The 20,359-nt window shown below is 40.6% G+C and overlaps 2 protein-coding genes across 3 annotated transcripts in view; one reads left to right on the top strand and one right to left on the bottom strand.

Annotated features, from left to right (window-relative positions):
• Window positions 1-4,314, bottom strand: part of si:ch211-186j3.6 (neural-cadherin) — a 369,843-nt gene extending 365,529 nt beyond the window's left edge. Inside the window, exon 1 of the mRNA XM_031290668.2 lies at window positions 2,666-4,314. Within this exon, the coding sequence (XP_031146528.2) occupies window positions 2,666-3,734 (1,069 nt within the window). The 5' untranslated portion in view covers window positions 3,735-4,314. The remainder of the gene's footprint in view (window positions 1-2,665) is intronic.
• Window positions 1-20,359, top strand: part of dpy19l3 (dpy-19 like C-mannosyltransferase 3) — a 616,246-nt gene that overhangs the window by 445,019 nt on the left and 150,868 nt on the right. The window lies entirely within an intron of this gene.

A 20,359-nucleotide genomic window follows, 5' to 3' on the forward strand; every position in this document is an offset into this window, starting at 1 on the left:
ATTAATACAGAAAATAAAGTACAAACTGGCCATTTAAGTACAGTAGGCTACCAAAAATAGTGACGTATAACACATTGAACTAAATATGGCCCTGATACAGGCTCTATCTGAACTCCTTGAACATGTCTTTACATCATTAAAACTTGTTAATGTCAATGTCAAATGCTTTCAATAAATTAATTAAAGGAGAAAAAAAAAATCAAAGTCATTTAAAAGTTCAATCGTGAACAGGGGTGAATCGAGATCGCTATTTCATAACAATTTATCATGCAGGCCTATTCAAGATGTCTCCTGTGTTTCATTCCTGTTAATTTGTAAGAAAAATATAATAACACATTCTGTCAGAAAAGATGAAACTAGTTTAAATTTTGATAGAATTCAGGGAAAAACATACTGGTAATCTACTAACGCATTTCATTGGCTTGTAAAAGTTGTTCTACTTGTTTGAAATAAAAAAATAAAAAGGTTTGGAGACCTGCCTACCAAAAGGCATATTGGGTGACTTTGGATGCCAAGAGTCCCAACTGAGTGCCTCCTTAAAATCAAACAGCAGCTGAACATTAGCTACGTCTTCTGATGCTATTTAAAGGAACTCTCGGAGGATGCCGTGATACTGCAACAGTAAAGTGTTACATTGAACACTGAAAACGTATCGTTTTCCATCAATATCATCATGTGTTGAAGGAAATGATTGTGACAAATAGCCAACATTGTTACTGGGAGTGCAAATTAGCATTGTGTTCCAAAAGCAGGCTCAGCTTCTTTCCTGCATCAGGATAGTTCACATTACCGAGACCAATAGGTCACATTGATTAGGTCACTCCCCCGGGAAATTATATTAGCTGGTCCTAATGGAACAAGCTGCAGAACTGTTCTTCCAGTCAAATTATAGACAGACAGACAGACAGACAGACAGACATACATATATAATTTAAATGTATAAACAGAACCAAGTGCAAACTCATTCATATTGTTTTTGCACTCTATAGTCTAGTTTCCAGGGCTCAGTCTCACAGTCAATTATCCCAGTGTTTCATCCCTTTACATATGCATTTATTAATGTGGATCTGGCTGCATGTTAACTCACTCTGTCTCTCTGCTCGGTGCTTTTTATCCGCAGGTGATAATTAACCTGTTGGTACGGTGGCCGTTGCGCGCCACGCTTCTACCCTGACATCCCAACATCTGTTGCTGCTGGCAGCGCAGCTGACACATTCACTCTGCCCTAATTTATCCAAGCACATGAATCATCATCAACACTGATGAGTGTCACTCAGTTTAACCTCTATTGTAAACACCAGACGCTCTGACACCGCTTAGCCTGATCTTTCCTGCTTTGCAGGATTGTAACTGGTTAGTGCATGGATGTGAGGCTGCCTGGTACTTCAGTGGTTAGCACTCACTTACCACAGCAATAGGATTCCTGGTTAGAACCCCTTCAGAGCTGGCCAGAGTCTATAATGTATGTGTGGAGTTTTCACTCAGTCATGTTTCCTGGCACCCAGGCCCGCCATTAGGAATATGGAATTAGAGGACGTTTTTTTTTTTACTTTCTAATTGGGCCCCTCAACCACACCCACTAATTAAATTCAATTTAATTCAAGTTTATTTAAAAAGGGGAAAGTGCAAATTAATAAAACGCATGATCATACATGGGTTAAAAATGCCAGAATAAGCCAAAATTGTACTTTTCCTCTGTAATCCCCTGGCGTCAATGTTAAAAAGGCTTTTTTTTAATTTACAAATATACAAAGAGAGAAAGACAACACAGGCAGAGCATAACTTAGCATAAAGCATTACTTAGCACAAAACAAGACAGCACAGAACTAACATGATTAACAAAACAAAGCAGAACAGGTTACAAGGTAAAACAACAATGTACAAAGAGTACACAGATTAGAAAAGACAGCTGTTGAGAGCAATAAAAGTAGTAGTGAAACGAGAGGAAAAAAATAAAATACATATATGTTGAGATTGCAAACTAACAGAATACATACAGCAGTGCCATTGACCTTTGCATGGGCCCTACCTGGGTTTTGGGCCGGGGACGGGGTCATCTCTACCCACAGCGGGCCTGCTCACACCTCAAAGACACCAATGACCTTTCACCAAGACCCTGACCTCATGCTACACGCAGAGGCTGCCTGCTGACCCTGCTCCGAAATAGTAACGTTTCAAACACAATGTCCCAGTGGGACACATTGCACCACAGTGATTAATCAAGTTTAAGTAACAACTATATGTGGTTACTTTCTCCTCTCCTCTTTATTACCAAACATATACTGTATCTTGGCCAGTGGATTCCATTCTAGGGTTTCAGGCACCATTGGAACACTGGGAAGAAAGTTCGAGCCTCAGGGAAGACAATCCGCATTGTATCACATCACAATATCATCAGAACTGATGTGAATCAAGTTTAGGCTCTTCATGCGCATTTACGCACACAGTACAATGTAACACATTCAACCGAATGACACAAATGATGTTTGTATATTGCTCAAGGTGCCTCGCACGGAACGCACACGAGACAACAAATGTGCGCACACACCGCCGTGTTCAATATTGTTTCTCTCTTTCACACACACACACACACACACACACACACACACACACACACACACACACACACACACACACACCGGGTCGCTCTTTCACTCACGCTCACCTCTTTTATCCTGAACTTTGATGCTGATCTCCACCAGAGGCTCAGTCTCCCGGTCCAGTCTCCGTGATATGACTATATCCCCGCTGTCCCGGCTCACGCTGACCGGCGAGCTCTCCATGTCGGGCTCCACCAACTCAAACGCTGCCGACTGAAACCTCACCGGGTTTAGGTTCATCACCACTGAACCGATCCCTGCATCCTCGGACACGTTGATAAAAACGGGGCTGTCTGATTCAAGTACTGACCTGGACCTTCGCGCTGGGACTTTAATTTGTGATTTAGCTTTCCATTCCCCCGGTTGGGTGTTGATCAAGGGGGCCACGGGCCATTGCCGTGGGTTGATCTCAACTGCTATGCTCTGGCTCGTGCGAGGTGGCCACCCGCGGTCCCGGGCGAACACTTTAAACTTAATCGGATCCCCCAGACCGAGGATAGAGTCCACCAGGAGGATGTCTCCGGTTTTGGGCACCGCGTAGAAACTCCCGTTTTTGGGCAAGGCGAAGTAGATGAGCTGCGCGTTCTTGCCGCTGTCATCGTCCCGCGCGGTCACTGTGTAGATCGCCGTGCGCAGCGCGGTGGCATCATCCAGGCTCAGTTTCACATCGGCACCGGGGAAGGTGGGCTGGTGGTCGTTGGTGTCCAGGACGTCCACCTTGATGGACGCCACTTCAGCGACAACCGGAGACTCCTCTCCCACTTCCCGGGAGAGTCCCGCGCATTGCCCGCAACACAAACCCAGACTTAGTGCGTATTCAGCCCGCTCCTCCCGGTCCAGAACCCCAGAAGTCTTCAATAAAATTTGGCCCCGTTTGTGGTGCGCAAAGACACGGAAATTCTCGCTACCGTCTCCCAGGAGTTTAAAGTGCGCTGCAGATTCCCCGGTACCGCACAGCTTCTGCGAGTTAAGCCGCTTTAACGGGACGCTCAGTCCGTTGACCCGGGAGCCGGGAGACGAATTTTCAAATACATGCCCGTGAAAAAACGGCACCTGCTCCACGGTCCTGTTCCCGTGTGCGCACGAAACCAAAAAAGGTAAAAATGCGACCCAAATCATGACTGGATGTGTCATTGGCTCCACTGCACTGAAAAGCTCATGCCACACCGAAATACATGGGTGCACTCGTTCCTTGGGGGTATTTCTCCTCTTTCCCTTTATGCTCCAAAACTTCCATTACATGCGGACGCAGATATCTGTTGGCGCCATACTTCATCTCGATGCAGGAGAACTTTGTCTCTGTGTTTGTGCGTCCTCCTCCTCTCCTGCTCTTCCCTGTCTGCTGTCTCACCAGCAGCGCTGCCTGTCTGTGCGCGTCCCAGGAAGAAAAAAAAATGCTTCTTACAGCTCGAGTGCGCGCTTACCTCCGTTCCCTTCCTCGCTCTCTTTTTCGTGCGTTGTTTCCGACCGATCTCACACGGGGATCACGCTTAATCCGCCCTGCGTTTGAGTTGCTGCAAACTGCGCGCAGCCATACGCCGGCTTGCTGTTGAGATGGATCAGACCTCTTATTATAAGGACATCAGTCTTCTTTGCCACTCAGATGTGGCGAGACGTGGATATCGGGGATATCACACAGAACCGACAGTTTTACGCATGCATTGCCAAAGCATCCAGCGCAATGCATCTGTAACAGAGTGATGCAGCGGTAACAGTTTCTCTTCGGAAATGAACTTCTCAGCAAAAGGAGCTGCAAGTCAAATCAACTCGTGCGCGCGCACAAACACCCACACGACCTCAGCCAACAGCGCGCAATTATGTGTGTGTGTGTGTGTGTGTGTGTGTGTGTGTGTGTGTGTGTCTCTCAGGGCGATCCTCAGGGAAACAGCCCGACCTCCCATCTCCCAGTGATCAATGTCCAGCCTGCACGTCCAGATCAATCACTCCTCTTTTCAATAACACGCGAGTCCCTTGGATTAAAATAATGTAAAAATCGATCATTTTAAAACGCCTCCAGGGGGGAAAAGGGAAAATAAAGGCTTCAGCTCCAGGCAAGGACTCCAGAGCTGTCTTTATGTCACAGAGAAGTGCCCTATTTTAAAGTGTTCATCACCCACTGCTTTCTGTTATGGAGCTTTTGGTCTCCAGGGGTCTGTGAAAGTTGCAGGCAGGTCCACAACAAAGTAAAGAACAGTCTCAAATTTAATATAACAGATATTCAATTTCGTATATCAGCTTTCGCTTTCATATATTTCCTCCCCACATGTATACGGAATACAAATATTTCCATGTGGATTCCTGCTAATAAATCTGAGACTGTGTGTGGATCCAAAGCATGCTGCATGGTCCTGATCTCATCCTAAGCACCAGTCTAGCATCCATCTTCTGTGTGCTTTTTGTACTTTGTGTGCTGTTTGAACTCCTACTCACTAAAACACTGCAACCTGTGCAGTTTTTAAAAGTTTTAAATCAGCAGTCCTTGGATAATGCAAGTTTCGGGCTTTGCACCAAAACTGCGTTCATATATTTAGTCAAAGCTATGCTTTGTGTGGGACTGAATTTCCATAGGCGTTTAGCATAACAAATTCAGGACATTAAGGTGAGTTCACTCTGCAGTGTATCAGATGTGAATACATCAATTTTGATGTCAAGGGATAATTGTAATTTGGAAACCATCTAGGTTGTCTAAAAATGTAACTCAGGGAATGATGTGTTTGTAGATTATGCCATTACCTTGACTTAAATTGGATCATTATACCATATATTAACCCCTCAGGCATCCATCTAATAAAGTCATACAAAACAAATTACTTTGGTAACACTTTATAATAACCATCACTAATAAATTGTAAATTGATAGTTAATTCATCTTTAGTTAATAGGTATTTTACTGTTAAAAGTCAATGAAATGATGATTTATAATGTTATTATTAGTAATATTATAATTAATGTTATTTTATCATTAGTTTAGTGTCATATACAATAATACATTTATAACTTCAGATAGATAGGTAATACTTGGTCAGTGGTTAATAATTGTTTTGTAAACTGTATATAAACAGTATTATAAAGCATCAAATAACATTCATTTGGCCCCATTAGATCTTTTTTTGGTGATCTATAAAAGAGGTGATTATTTTATTATTTGAGCACTGATAAGAGCTATCTAAATAATGTTTATAGATGCTTTACAAAGTCTTTATTAACCATTAACAAGGTATTATTTTCATCAGATGCAACTTTACAATAGACTTCCAAATTATGTTTGCTGACGGTTCACAAATGATTTCTTAATCATTAACAAAAAGTTAATATAATGTATAAAATGTTTAGATGTGAACAACAATAATCTTTTAAAATAACAAATTAAAGCATAACTAATAATTAGTAAACATTATTAATTATCATTTTGTTGGTAAAATAACTATTCATTTAAGTTTAATTAACTATTGATTTACCATTTATAGCGATGGTTATTTTAAAGTGTTACCATTACTTTAAAGGTGCAGTAGGTAAGACTTATAAAACTAACTTTCTGTCACATTTGCTGTAACTGACCCTATGTTCCAGTAGAACTACATGAAGTAGATAATTAAAAAAAAAAAAAAATCCGGCGCATCTGGCACCACCTACAGCCTGTAGTGTGATTTACAAAAATCCACAGCTCCCTGTTCAGATGCACCAATCAGGACCGGGGGGGAGGGGGGGGGGGTCTAACTGTGTGTCAATCACTGCTCAGGCACACACATTCATTCTCCCTTGTTAGGGGGAAGGGCTTAGGAGACCGTTTTGGGCTTTAGCAGAAAGGGGGGGAGGGACTGAGAATTGAACATCGACAACCGATGTTCAAATTCTTTGGCTAAGTCCTGGATCTTCACAATCCTACAGCACCTTTAAATAAGTGAATGTTGTATAATGCAGCTCAAGGCCTTGGCTGAACTTGATGTTTTTTTCTCTCCACTTGAAGCACATAACATCCACGAGCGAGCTGTAGTAATTTCACTTGTTTAAGGCAGCTTTACCTGCTCAGAGAAATGTTCCTGTAATTAGTGACCATGCTGATCACCTTGAAAAAACATCACCACTAATTACTTTTTTTTAGTCCACATGCAGAACATTTTTCATCTGTCTAAAAATACTTGACAAAACTTTTCATGAATAATAATTAAACCACATTTTAATTACACCATGTACACTTAAGAAAACAAAAGTCAGATATTATTTTTTTTTCTGTCAGGAGAGTTAATCATGGGTTTGTTGTGATGTCATGCTCGATAAAAACATTATGTCTAACAGGGCTCTTTTTTTTCTTTTTTTTTAGGTAGAATTATTATTTCATATTGTCAAGTCTTCAGTGAAAGGAACAACGTACATTTACTCAAGTACTACTTAATTACAACTTTGAGGTACATGTACTTGATTTTACGCAACTACATCTACAACTATAGTACTAGTTATGTTTATTATATCAATGTTTTCAACACAAACCACATGATCAGGTTATAAATTATGATGCATTGCTATTGATAAAACTACTCAACAGCGTATGAAGCAGTTCAAATGATCTCCACCTTGACTGACTACAACATTAAACATTTTGTTGCTAAAACATCTGCACTTTTACTTAAGTAATATTTCAAATGTGTAATACAATTTGAATCCAGGACTTATACTGCAACTTTTAAGTTCTACCACTGAAAGTAGTATACCATTTTTTCCTGCACTAGTTATTTCACTTAAAAACAGATAATTATGTAAAATATAAATTACATAAGGATTTGGATCTCATTGACTCTTCTATAATAAATAAAAGAAAAGGAATTGACTCTTCATGACAACAAGTCCTCCAACCCATACGACCACATATGTCATTTGTTCTCTAATACGACCCACAGGAATGTTTTCTAAATTAACGCCCTTACCGGTGGCATCAGATCAACATGTCCTTAGTCTCGCATTGCCAGACCTTCCTCCACAGCGCTGCGGAGGAGGGTCTGGCTAGTCCACACAGCATTCTGGGATGGGAGAAAAACATGCTCTGGTTTATTGGCATTTCTTTAAACCAATCACAATCCTCTTGGGCAGTGCTAAGCACCGGGCAGAGCCATGGTGCCTCTGCAAAACAGCCTCGGGAAGGAACTTGTTTTGGTGGAACATGTGTACGTTCAACAGTTGTTTTAGTCATGCCACAGAAAACTCTGATTGGACAGATAGTCTAGCTAGCTGTCTGGATTTACCCTGCAGAGATCTGAGGAGCAGTTAACCATAGTCCTCAGAAATCCACCGGAGTTTAGAACGCCAACACAAAGAAAGTGTAAGGTAACGGACATCTGGCCGAAAAGAATGAAATCTGGCGGAAGTTCTGTCGGAAAAGGAGCAATCCCGGAAGTGGAACTTCATGGATATAGACTAACATGTCCTCATACCTAAACGTAACGCTAGTTATTAACACGTGGTTTTGAAACGGTCGCCAAAACTACATGTTTAGGAAAAGATCATGGTTTGGGTTAAAATAAGTAAATGTGTTACATTACTTAAGTTACGTACATAACTACGTCACACAGTAACTTAACTTACTAGTTAACTTGTATACGTAAAATAAAAAAAAGTCAACGTTGACTTTTGGTTTCACACGAGACACAAACAGCAGTCACCTGAGTCAAAGACCTGGTTACTTTGACCCATCCCTATGCAGACTTTGCGGCTCTTTATGCTGGTGACGCCCAAATGAAGATTCATGAACCATTAGTTGTATTTGTTGACTCAACTAGATGGCACTCTTGGTTTTAAGATAAAGGCTCATGGAATGGCAATTCACTGTGCTTTCAATCCTTTGTTGAACAGAGAACGCCATCTACTGGGCTCAGAAAATAAAGAAAATGCTTCATTTTGACATGACTATTTTATACTACGTCACCTGACTTCCTGCTTCGCTCCAATCATAATTACTACAGCCACTATAAATGTAAATATGGGTGTAATAAGCTGCTTGAACAAATGACCAATGGCGTCGTTTTTTGGGGAGGGCAGTCTCTTTCATGAATATGATTTTGGATCTTTCTAAGATCCTAATTGCGTAATACATTTTGCGCAAGAGCTTTGTTCTGTACCTTTATCCCCTGTGTTGCATGTGATTGTATTGTTCAGTACAGTTTTTTTTAACTGTATTGTGTTACTTTGTAGGGATGTTGTCCTATTCAAAACTTTAAATGTATTAAAAGACAAAAAATAATGTCTGACATTTCTCTGTAATATCATATCTGTCAAATGATGCGCATCGTCATAAACACATTTTCAAAGCAAAAACAAGCCGAGGGAGACCAAGAGCACAACAGACAGAGATATATTTGGTCAGCTGTTAAGCTTGACTGTGGAGTAATATTCCCCACGGTGGCAGTGACAATGGCTCAGTGAGCACCAGAATGAATAATCTCTTCCTCTCATCTCTTAGTGTCTATGCATTTATCTTTGTTGGATTTAAAATAAAACTCAATATCTATAAATCATCCCCTGTAACTCTTTGCTTATTCATATTGCAGTCTGGAGCCTGTCAGTATTACTGACAGTTTTTCAGCTGATCACTTCTCTGGAAAAGTGACATATTCAAGTCCGCAAGCCAATGGGCATTTGAAAATGCAAGTTCTGAAATCACAGGACAAACAACACTGTCACACACTTCCTATTAAACTGGACTTTTTTGAGCATTCTCTAGCAAAATAACATGATTACACAACCGCGTTCCTTCAGCACAGTCAAGGAGGTTTGGCAAGCAGAGCAATGTTCAGAGGATCAAAACACTTTAGTGTAGTAACTGAGTCTACCTGGCATGATAATGTATTACAAATAAGAGCAGCACTAAAGAAAACCAAAGGCACATTTATATTTCAAAAGCATTAATATTGAGTCTGTGAACTATCTGTGTGTATAAGTGTGTACAGATTCCATGTCCATGTGTTTTTCTGATTGTTATCAAATCCAATGAAAAATCCCAAACCAACAATATGTTAGTCCATCTCTCAATACTTTCTGACTTTCCTACCTTGTGTGTGGCACTCAGCCCATAATAGCCCATTGGTTCCTACTGAACACATACATCTTTAAGAATGAGTGCAATTGTTTGGGGACTAATTTTAGAGGCAGATTAATATATATTTCTTGCTCCAGTTTGTATTTCAGAGCAACAGGACGATGTATGTGGAAGTGAGTCAGTAATAAATAAATACATACAGTGCTTGTGTTCATGGTTAATGAAGGAACATTTCACCCAGTGCAACAATGTGGCTCAATGATGTGTATTTAATTGGACAACAATGGATCTATGGTAGAGAGAAAAAAAGTATATCAGGCTTTGGATAGACAGACAATACTTAGCCTACTATTCCAATCAATTGAGTGACATTCAAACTCACTGGATAACCAGAATTATAATATCTGTTCTTTCATATTTGTGTAGTATCAGATGATAAAAATTAACCAATTGAAGTTAGACTTACCATAGCTGCATGGTATGATATTTTGTATAATCAATTAGACTGCATCATTTGTCAGTGTTAGATGTCATTGACTGGACCAAATCGTATTTGTTATTTATTAGAAAAGCTGAATATCCCTCAGTGAATTTAAATCAGGGTTAGTTGTAGTTACATTCAGTTTTTTATTTTGACATTTAATACTACTACTACTACTACTACTACTACTAATAATAATAATAATAATAATAATAATATACTGTATTAATCCCACAAGGGAAAATTCAATATTTTGGGAAGTTATATAGGACAGTGAAACATTCCTAGATGTCCTAGCTTGGTGTGGGGGCTGTAAATGGGGTGAGGCAGATACCTTCTGCAAAAAGACAGGGAATACGCCTTCTGCCAACTCCAAGGTTGCATTATTTACATGTTGTGTGTTCTTAGTTGGCTTGCTAACATTAGCCACTGGCAAGCTAACATGCATTTCTCCCTGATAAAGATTTTTGTTATTGTAATACCTTATTATTGCATATTACTGTTTTTTTGATTTAATGATGTCTTGATATATTGCTGCTTTGAAAGGTGCCTATAAATAAAATGCATTATTATTGTTATTATAATAATGTATTTAATTTAGTTCAATAAGGTTACTTTGTATCTCAGCAGAAACTTTGAGAGTTATCAAAAGTGCATCCAGATGTATGGTAACATCATAGCCATCAGTCTTTTTTCCTTCTAATCATGATCACGGCCTACCAATATTGTCATATTAAGATCCCTTGGCTGCCCTTGTCATAAAGTTTGGCTGCCTCCGACAGTGAGCAGCAACGTGAGAATGGTTGTCACTGAACCTGTCATCTTCCATTCATTATCATGACAACTGACAGACTACGCCGAGGATCATTCAAATCCGTGCAGACTCACTAAATCTCAATAAAGTGGAACGTCAATCTGGTTCTGGCTCTGCCAAGCAGTTTTCACGTCTGGGGTTTGTCCCCCTAGAACAAGAACAAGCTGTTAGATTGACACAACACACACTCCCCTAACTGCTATTGATTATTCTGTACGCCCATTTTAACAACCTACCCAGTCTTCATTCTCTTTCTGTATTTGTCCTCCTCTCACACTCTCTTTCTCATTGCAAAACCGAATTTCAATTAATGGATTATCAGATATGGAACACGGTTGTTCCCCCAAATCAGGCTTTTTCACAAATGAAGCATTGGCTCCAAGCCTGTTGAAGATGCATCAACACACACACACACACACACACACACACACACACGGAAGGGAGAACAGATATAGAATTGCTTGAGTTTATAGAGCCCTTGGCAGAGAAGGAGGAAGGTGTGAGTTCATTATCCAGACATACAATTTCTCTCTCTCCCACCTGCAACAGGCTAGCCATCAGGGGAAATATCTTGATAGGACGATAAAGAAAACAGAGCGAGGGAATATGCTCAGTAGTGCTTTGGAGAGGTGCCAATTGGACTTTGGTGCAAACACAATCTGGAGTTCCACTGGGCTGTAAATTGGCTGGTATAATGTCAGTGTGTGTGCTTGTGTATGTTAGTGTGTGGGTGTGTCAGATAGTGGATAGGGAGCTTTAGGTCTACTAAGGAAGCAAGCAAACAAACATGTACAGTTTTGGATTCATATCCTTGACATTTTTGCACATGAGGCTAACAGAACCTATGGTTTTCATCCGACATGTTCAATATTTATAATGTTACTCCTCGAGATTGGTTTTTCAAGCAGGGGTTTTGTTAGATTACAAAATCAATAAAAAAGAAAGAGAAATGAAACCTTACTTGGTCAAGTGTAGTTTTAGGTTTAGCATTAAAACACAGAGGGGATACGCATCCTGCATCCTAGCAGTTTAAACATTACATAATAAAAACATAAACAGCAAGGAACGTTCAACATGTAATTTTCTGCTGCTAGGGGTCTCTGTCGGGGTCTCTCAATCGAAGCAGACATTTTGATGACATTGTGAAGTGGGATCATGGGAGTTGTTGTCTTCCTTCTTAAACAAACAGCATTGGCGATGACAATCCTCCTTTCCCAATTCCCTAATTTGTACCTCCTTGATCCTCCGGCTTCTGACCTGGAACTCGATCTCAGTGCACCACCTTGAAGGAAGTCTCAATTCCTAAAATGCACATCAAGGATCGAGGAAGCTCCCGGGAGGAGCTATAGTCGAGGTTACACCGATGTATCCTCTGCGGAAGTCTTTTCACCCATGGGATGTAAACAAAGAGGCGTGACAGAGAAAGATAAAAAAGGAAGAGAGAGAGATAATATAAATTAATAATATATTCGCAGCCCAATAATCCACAGGACCAGTCAGATCATATAGATTAACATTCTGATTAATAGCGGGTGGGTAAAATAATACATAATTAATGAGGAAATACTTAATTAATGGGGCAAATATTAGTAACGTTCTTTAAAATGTGAACATAGCAGAGCTGCTGTCAGACAGACAGCTTCATTTGTAAGTGTGTCTCCATGGAGATGCTCGAGAAACAGCAGCAACTTCATTATGATTATTTCAGAAGCTAAAGGTCTAGTTTTGTTTACTCTGTCAAGTTTGTAACTACAGTTCGTTTGGCTGCTTAAAGTTCACAAGATATTAGCTGCAGTGACATAACTGCGCATATGGAAATGTTTACAAGCAGCCGTTCTAATCAATAAAGTAAATCGTTAAAGAAAACACACACATTAATACAACAAAATTGAAAAGACAACGTAGCCTACAGGGACTGTAGAGGGGCAGTTAAATGTCCATACGGGTCTCTAAATTGGAGAAAATCATTTATTCAGGTGGGTGCAGGGTGGCTGATGTTGGCCTACATGCAAATTCATACAACAATTTCTAATGCTTTACACTATACACTCTATAACGTAAGACAGATGCAAGAAACTCCCGCACATTGTCTAACTTGCAAAAATACATTTAGTAGTTGGCAATGTTTCAATACTAGACCATCATCAGGCAAAATGTTGCACATTTTTGAGATTTAAAATAGGACAAAGATGTGGCTTGGATAAGCATCGTGCATCCTGGTAGTTTTACCATTACAACTAGAAACTGTTCTTGAACTGTGTGCAAATAAATTGAGAGCAACTTAAAACTGGGGTCAAATACATTGTATGTGTACACATACTAAAGCTACTAGCAACTAAAGCTGATTCTGAAAATGTGATTCACATTAAATAAGGCCAGCAGGACTAATATAGACTTCACATTGTATGCAAACCGTGTCCTGCTAATGACTTGCATGGTTAGTTTAGTTAATAAAGTCATACAAATAAAAGAGAAATAACATACTGATAATGTATGAATACAATAAGCTCTGATCTGCTTGCTTGTGGTCATACCTTTTGACAGGAAGAATTAATTAACCCCAGAGTCCCTAATAGAGTCGGATATCATCCTGAAAATCATTCCAGCATCTCCTGGAATGTCACTGGTGCAAAATCCTTATGACTCCTACTGTTTTGTGGGACCTGACAGTGAGGTGTCAGGTGGGTAACAGTTGTACCTTTGCATCAACCTGCTCAAGCCTGCACACTGGACAGGACACTCCAGCTTCACTTCACTGACACGACACAGAAAGCAGCAGTGTAGCGGTTGTGACACTGCTCAAATAGTGAAAGAATATCTGGGGTCAGTTCCTTGGGTCTCACTCCACCAATCTTCGTTTTTGAAAAGGCATTATTATTTGCTTTTCATTGGACAGCCCAATGGAGAATGACAGGAAAAATAAGGAGAGAAAGGTTGAGTGGCATGCCAAAAAGGTTCTTGGCTGCAAGGTGCGATTTGTGAAAAAGGCAAGAATTAACAAGCAAGAATTAAATCCCTCTTTTAATACCACCATGGACATAGTGCTACTAGGCCAGCCATGCCAAAACACGTATTTATGAACTTACATATGCAATGAAAAAATGATCTCAAAATGAAATATGACACAACGTGGTGTCAACATAAAACAGCGCTTTCAAGCTGGAGAGCGAAGTTCACTTTGCGGCGAAGACAAAATACTTTCACCATGGAAACGCTTGTTCGTTCCTCAGAAGTGTTTTAATCCAAACCACGATCTTTTTCCTAAATTTAACTAGTCATTTTGGTGCCTGTCATCGCTGCTTTGACGCTCACTTTTTCTGGCTAAACTCCACTACTATGGCTCCTGAAAGGGCCGTCATCTGGCGGTGCCTGTACCTGGCTCACAGTCACCTATTGGAGGCTAAACAACTGCCGCTGGTAGCCGGTCCCCTGGAGCTCTGTAGTGGCTAAATACAACCAGCAACTGCCGCTCGGATTTTATCGTTCTATAGCACTGTGTGTTCACGTTACAGCGCTTTACTTAGTTTAAATACTTCAATTTTAGGTAAATAATATATGGTCTATTGGTGAAGTAACATTGACCACTGTGAGAGGGGGATACATTTCATCCCCACCGGGGATAAAAGTAATTCAGCAGAGGCAGGGATATGTAGACCAGAAATGGGGAAATCCCACGCATCACCCCCGGCAAATCGCACCCTGCTTGGCTGTATACAAACTTGGGATGTAGCAATCATGTGGTATCTAAGCCACTATTAAAAAAAGCAGATGCAACACGAACAACTGCCTCTGCAAGGAGACTTTTACATCAGAGCATGACTCCTGGTTGTGTTTTAGGAAACATTAGGTTGAAAAGATAAATGAAGACAGGCTTTACCTTTTACAGTTCTGCACACTCCACCAATGTCTTTGACTAGTGCAAGCCAATACACAAGTTGTCATAGAGACATCCAGCCTCCAGCTATCATTTTTTCTCTACTTAAACCTAAAACATATAGTGCTGGAATACGTGGTGACCGTAAGACTGGTCATTTCCTCAGATTAGGCTGGATACCCAAAGAAAATTCCCTGTTCTAACACAGGTTGCTTGTTGGATGGTCGGTGAACTTTGAAAGACTGTCTGACAATTTTTGTAACTTTTGAAAACCGACAATCATGGCCACTTCACGCAGCGATTGCCCAGGTCCAGGGATATCACAGGATGTTAACTTCTCTCTCAATTTCTTTTTCTTTTAACATTCTTCACACAACTGCTTCTGTTACTTTTTGTGCAACTGACTGTCAATGTTTCAAGAGGTGCAGGTAATGAGCAAATGCAGAAGAAGATGATTTAATGAAGACAAATAAAGTTAAAGTCCAAGTAAGCAAGCAGTGAATAAAAAAACAGGTAAAAAACAGGAACTCCAGAAAACAGGCAGAACTTCTTGACACCAAGTACGACAACAAACTGACACCAGACAAAGGGAGCACACAGACTAAAGCTGCGTTCCCTTCCACAGTGTAAATAACTACTCCCTGTTCCCTGTTTAGGGAATGTCGGTTAAGGGAACTTCCCTCTACAAAATTATATTACATTACATTAGGGCAAGGCAGACAATCACAAATGCAGGAAAACACACAAGACAGGAAGTAAACAAGATATCAAACAAGACATGACACATGGGAAGTAACCCTACAAAATAAAACAGGAAACTAAACAAAACCCAGGATCATGACACCGAGTGCAGTGCATCCCTATGAATGCCTTTGAAGAAATATTGCCCCAAAAGTGTGCACAGTTATTCCCATTGCATCTCACCCCAATCTATGATGGCAGGCTTTTAATGCTGCCTTCACGTGTACTTAGTGACACGATACAAGAAGCTCGTCCCCTACGTTGTACGGTGTTAATCAGTTCATATGTTTGTGAATGTGTACACATACTAAAGCGACTAGCCACTAAAGCTAATTCTGAAAATGCGAAATTGTGAAAAATCAATGAGCTCTTGGCAAGGTCGCAAATACTTTTACCAGGCTTACCGACCAGATGTTGTAACATACAAAACATTAACACCAAAACTGTAAAGTGTTTTATTTGTTTGCACTAAATGCTCTGTACTACGTTGTATTCTACAATGCTACTATGCTTGTGTCTTAAACTCTGTACCCCCTCAAGAAAAGAGTGGCAGCATAAATGCATCCACAATCAATCAACCAACCAGTGTTGTGGATTTTGCTCAGGCCCCATCCATCCATCCATCCATTGGGATTCCCAAAAACAAAGCAAGCAGAAAACCTCTGGTTGCCCACACCTCAGGTTCAATAATGTCTTGCCTGATCTGTAAGCTGTAAACATTGGACAGACCTATAGATATCATTGTAATACATTGTTGTACATTAGATTGTATTGTGAGAAAAGCAAAGAACTTAAGAGCAGTCAGTCAGAAAACTCTACCCCACTGAAACCGAATGGTCCACTATTGAGTGCACATTTACTAGCAAACCATCATCATCACAGTGTTGTGACTCACCTGTGTTTAGCTCTCCACCAGGCTGCTACTTCCGCTGCTGCTCTGTGCTGTCATGCAAGTCTTAATGCTTTATTCAACCACTTTCTTCCAAGCTCCACCTGCTATGCTCTGTTTTCATGTACCACAAGGGGATTATGCACTTCTGGTCCACGTCTAATGCAAGTGCAGCAGTTAGCCATTAAAGCAGATCTAGCCATCCCTATTGCCATGTTTTCATCATCAATAAACCTTTTAATAGTAATATGTGAGTATGTGCATGTAGCCATTGCTTTCATGAATCAGTGCCAATGTTTCTTAAAAAATCATCACTAAAACAACGAAGAATTAAATCAAAACAAAGGAGTCATCATAATATAGCACCTAATGGAACCTAAGAGGGCCTTTCGAGCATCAACCTGGAAAGCTATAAAAATGAACCGTAGTGCCTGTCAGTTTCACTGGGCAGGATGTGGAAACTCAAAGCTCTCCAAACCGCTCTGACTACTAATGGAGCCTCATAATTCCAAACTCTCTGTCCGCTCACTTCAGAGAATAGAACAGAAACTCAGTGGATACAATTCTGTTTTTACTTCCTTTTAATAATGCATGAAGGCGAATAGATTCATTTCCCTCCTCTGTTCAATATTTAAGTGCACAAGGCTACCACTGAGTCCTAGTGAATCTGTGCTGCTGCTTATGCGGCATTGATTACCTCCTCAGTTAAGTGTCCCAATATCTCACTTTTGCTTCTCTGACACCATCTGAGACAAAGAAGTTATACTGTATGGATTGCCTAGTAAAGTGGTACTGGGCCAGTGGATAATTTCCTCAAGCCACGCTTTTGGGGATCAGCCAGCAGGGATATTAAGGAGAGACATAGTTCGCCTGGTTAAGTGAACCCCATTACAGCTGGATCACTCTCCACACCTCTCTCTCTCTGTCTACATCATCAACACTATTTCATCTTTTACTCTCTCTATCTGCCACATGTGCCATGCCTTGTTAAATAAGCACACAGTGACAGGGGTGGAATGTAACTAAATATATTTACTCGAGTACTGTACTTAAGTACAAATTTTAAGGTAAAACTTTTATTTTCATGCCACTTTCTACTTCTAGTCCACTACATTTCAGAGAGAAATATTGTACTTTTTACTCCACTACATTCATCTGAAAGCTTTAGTTACTAGTTACTTTACGAATTAAGATTTGTGCACACAAAACACACGTTAAACAACCCAACAATATAATGCAATATAACTATATAAAGTCCAGCTGAAATGATTAGACCATTAAACACTTAGTTGATTGAGAGAACCAGTCACCGTTTCCAGTTTCTAAAATGTGAGGATTTTTCTCCATTGAATACTTTATTATTATTATTTTTTTGAAATACTTTTTTGGGCATTTTAGGCCTTTATTTTTATAGGACAGCTGAAGCCATTAAAGAGTCGAACCCACGTCCGCTGCATCAAGGAGTTTTTGAACATATTCTTCATGGCACAGCCATGTTTCGATAAGACAAAATAGATCAATGTGATTATCTGATATCAAATAGCAGACAGATATCTAATATTTAATAGTCCACATATTTAATAGTCCACATCTAATTGTCCTATTCTGTTCTATCATTGCAGTGGTAGTTTTAATTCCAATTAGGTTCTTAAGTATAGCTCCTCTTTTGTTTACCTTTGATTTAACTGATCTGAGTCGAGGGACAGGCACCGTGGTTATGGGACTATGAGTTGGCAACTGCTCCAACGGAAGCACAGAGAAGCGCGTAGCACTGCACCTCTGATTACTGATTTTAACCTTGGGTTGTCATGGTTTATGACCGATAATAGACCCGGTCGATATGAAAGCGGCTACGTCCAAAGTGGGATGAATGCATTGGGTCTCTCCTAATCAGACCAGGCTTTCCCCAGAATGCCCTCCAGTTACCTACGTAGCACACTTCATTAGCTGGGCACCACCCTGACAGCTAGCGGCGGAAGGATGACATGCGGCTTTACATGTTATCGCTGATCAGGTTTGGCAGGGGTCCAGAGAAAACTACTGAGTCCGACATTGTCTTTGCATATGCACAAAGTGACTTAACATTAATTTTAGTGATCTCCGATTTGCGTAATCGGATATCATTACCACCTACGTGAAGTATGATCTTACTGTATGTATGGTTATCTTTAGCCATCAGCTTTAAATAGGATTCCACATTGCCCGCTCTGGCCCCAGGGACACCTATGACCGCGGCTGCTGGAGCCGCCAACTTCACGTTCCGCAGTAAAGAGCTCCCAATGGCAGAGTTGGCTTCTCAGCGGGAGTGTTACTGAGTGGGGAGAAACTGTTAGAAAGGCGAAGATGTTGGTGGTTAGCCATAGGCTCCTGTTTAGAGCGACCGGCGCCATGTGTGCTCCCCGGTTTAGAGCTAGCGCTACGCTTCCTTCGGATAGTCACCCACTCGCCCGGCTGCTCGGGGCCTGCCGGGGGACTGCTAACAGAAGCTACAGTATGTTGGCCCGCACCGGCTACGGAGCGCTGGCTAGCTACGGAAGCATATGATTTTGATTCCATGGTGCGGAGCTGTGCCTCAAACTCACTAAGCCTCGCCTCCAGAACAGCGAATAAACTACATGTATTACTTTATCACTAAAGGAGGCAGAGGAATAGCTAAACATTTGACACACCGAGCAAGGTAGAGCAGGAGAGGGAGAGGAATTAGCCATTGCTAATGGCTAAGCAAAAGTAGCTAACAGCGTTTTAACAATTGTGAGATCAGCGAGGCAGTCGCTATAAGAGAAGAGAACTATAAGTGCTTGAGTATAACTAGCGTAGTTTAAATGCAACCCAGGCAATTAGCCGCTAAATTAAACAATAAAGCAGAGTTGAGTAAGTTTTTGCTGGAGCAGCAAACTAGCATCAGTGACACGGAAGCACCGGATGTGAAACGATACGCTAACTGTAAACGTCAGCACGTCAGCTCATCAGGATTAGTTTTTTCTAAGGAGGGCTGTTTCAGTGCTGGGTTGTGAGCGGAATCCAGATTGAAATGGTTCAACAGGTTATTGGAGGAGAGGTGGGTTTTAATTTGAGCAGCGAAAACACATTCCAGGATTTTTGATAGGAAGGAGAAGTTGGATATGGGTCGGAAGTTGGACATGGTATCCAGGTTTAGACCAGGTTAATGAACAGAATAATAAAAAATGAAAATGTGCTCATTAAAAACCCTTTCATGGACAATTGGAAATGTTAATGCTTTGTGATCGCTTGAGTTCCTTAATGGTAATATATTATGATAGCTGTTGCTACACAACAAGTCCCCCACCCCTCCCTAACCACAGATGGCAGAGAGCAAACATGTATACAGAATGAGCTGATGAGGTGATGATGTCCTATTCATATTTAATCAATATTTAGGGTGGGGGAAAAAAAGAAATAGGCACTGTGTGCGGCTGTTTATGGTGATTATATGTGCTGGTGAGATTATTTACAGGAAGTTCCAGACACATGGTACTGTATGAGGACTTCTTAGTTACTTACAACATGAAAAAAATTGTTAGCTCATCAGTGCTTTGTAAAACAGCCCATATGAGTGTTAAATGGCCACTCTAGAGATTTAATATTAGTTAATTGAAGCAGAAAAAGTCTTGACATTTACTTGATACTGTAAGTCAGTTATAGGTAAGCCCCCAAAACACTGGATCCTACATTTCCCACAATGCAACTCAAGTAGTGTCTTTTCATCCAATCGTGTAAATGTTCAGGCCTTTCAAACCCCTCATTACTGGTTTGTAACACAAGCTTTCCACTAAACATTTGAAGTCTCCAAGCCCAAGACAAGATAACAGTGATGACTTCATCAGGGCTATTTTCTCAGACTTCACAAAGTTCCCCACAGAGCCAGAGAAAAGATTAAAGCATCTACAAGGAGTTTTTAACTGGTTTCAAAAC

Source organism: Sander lucioperca, chromosome 3 (genome assembly GCF_008315115.2).
Source record: "Sander lucioperca isolate FBNREF2018 chromosome 3, SLUC_FBN_1.2, whole genome shotgun sequence".
Taxonomy (NCBI): Eukaryota; Metazoa; Chordata; class Actinopteri; order Perciformes; family Percidae; genus Sander; species Sander lucioperca.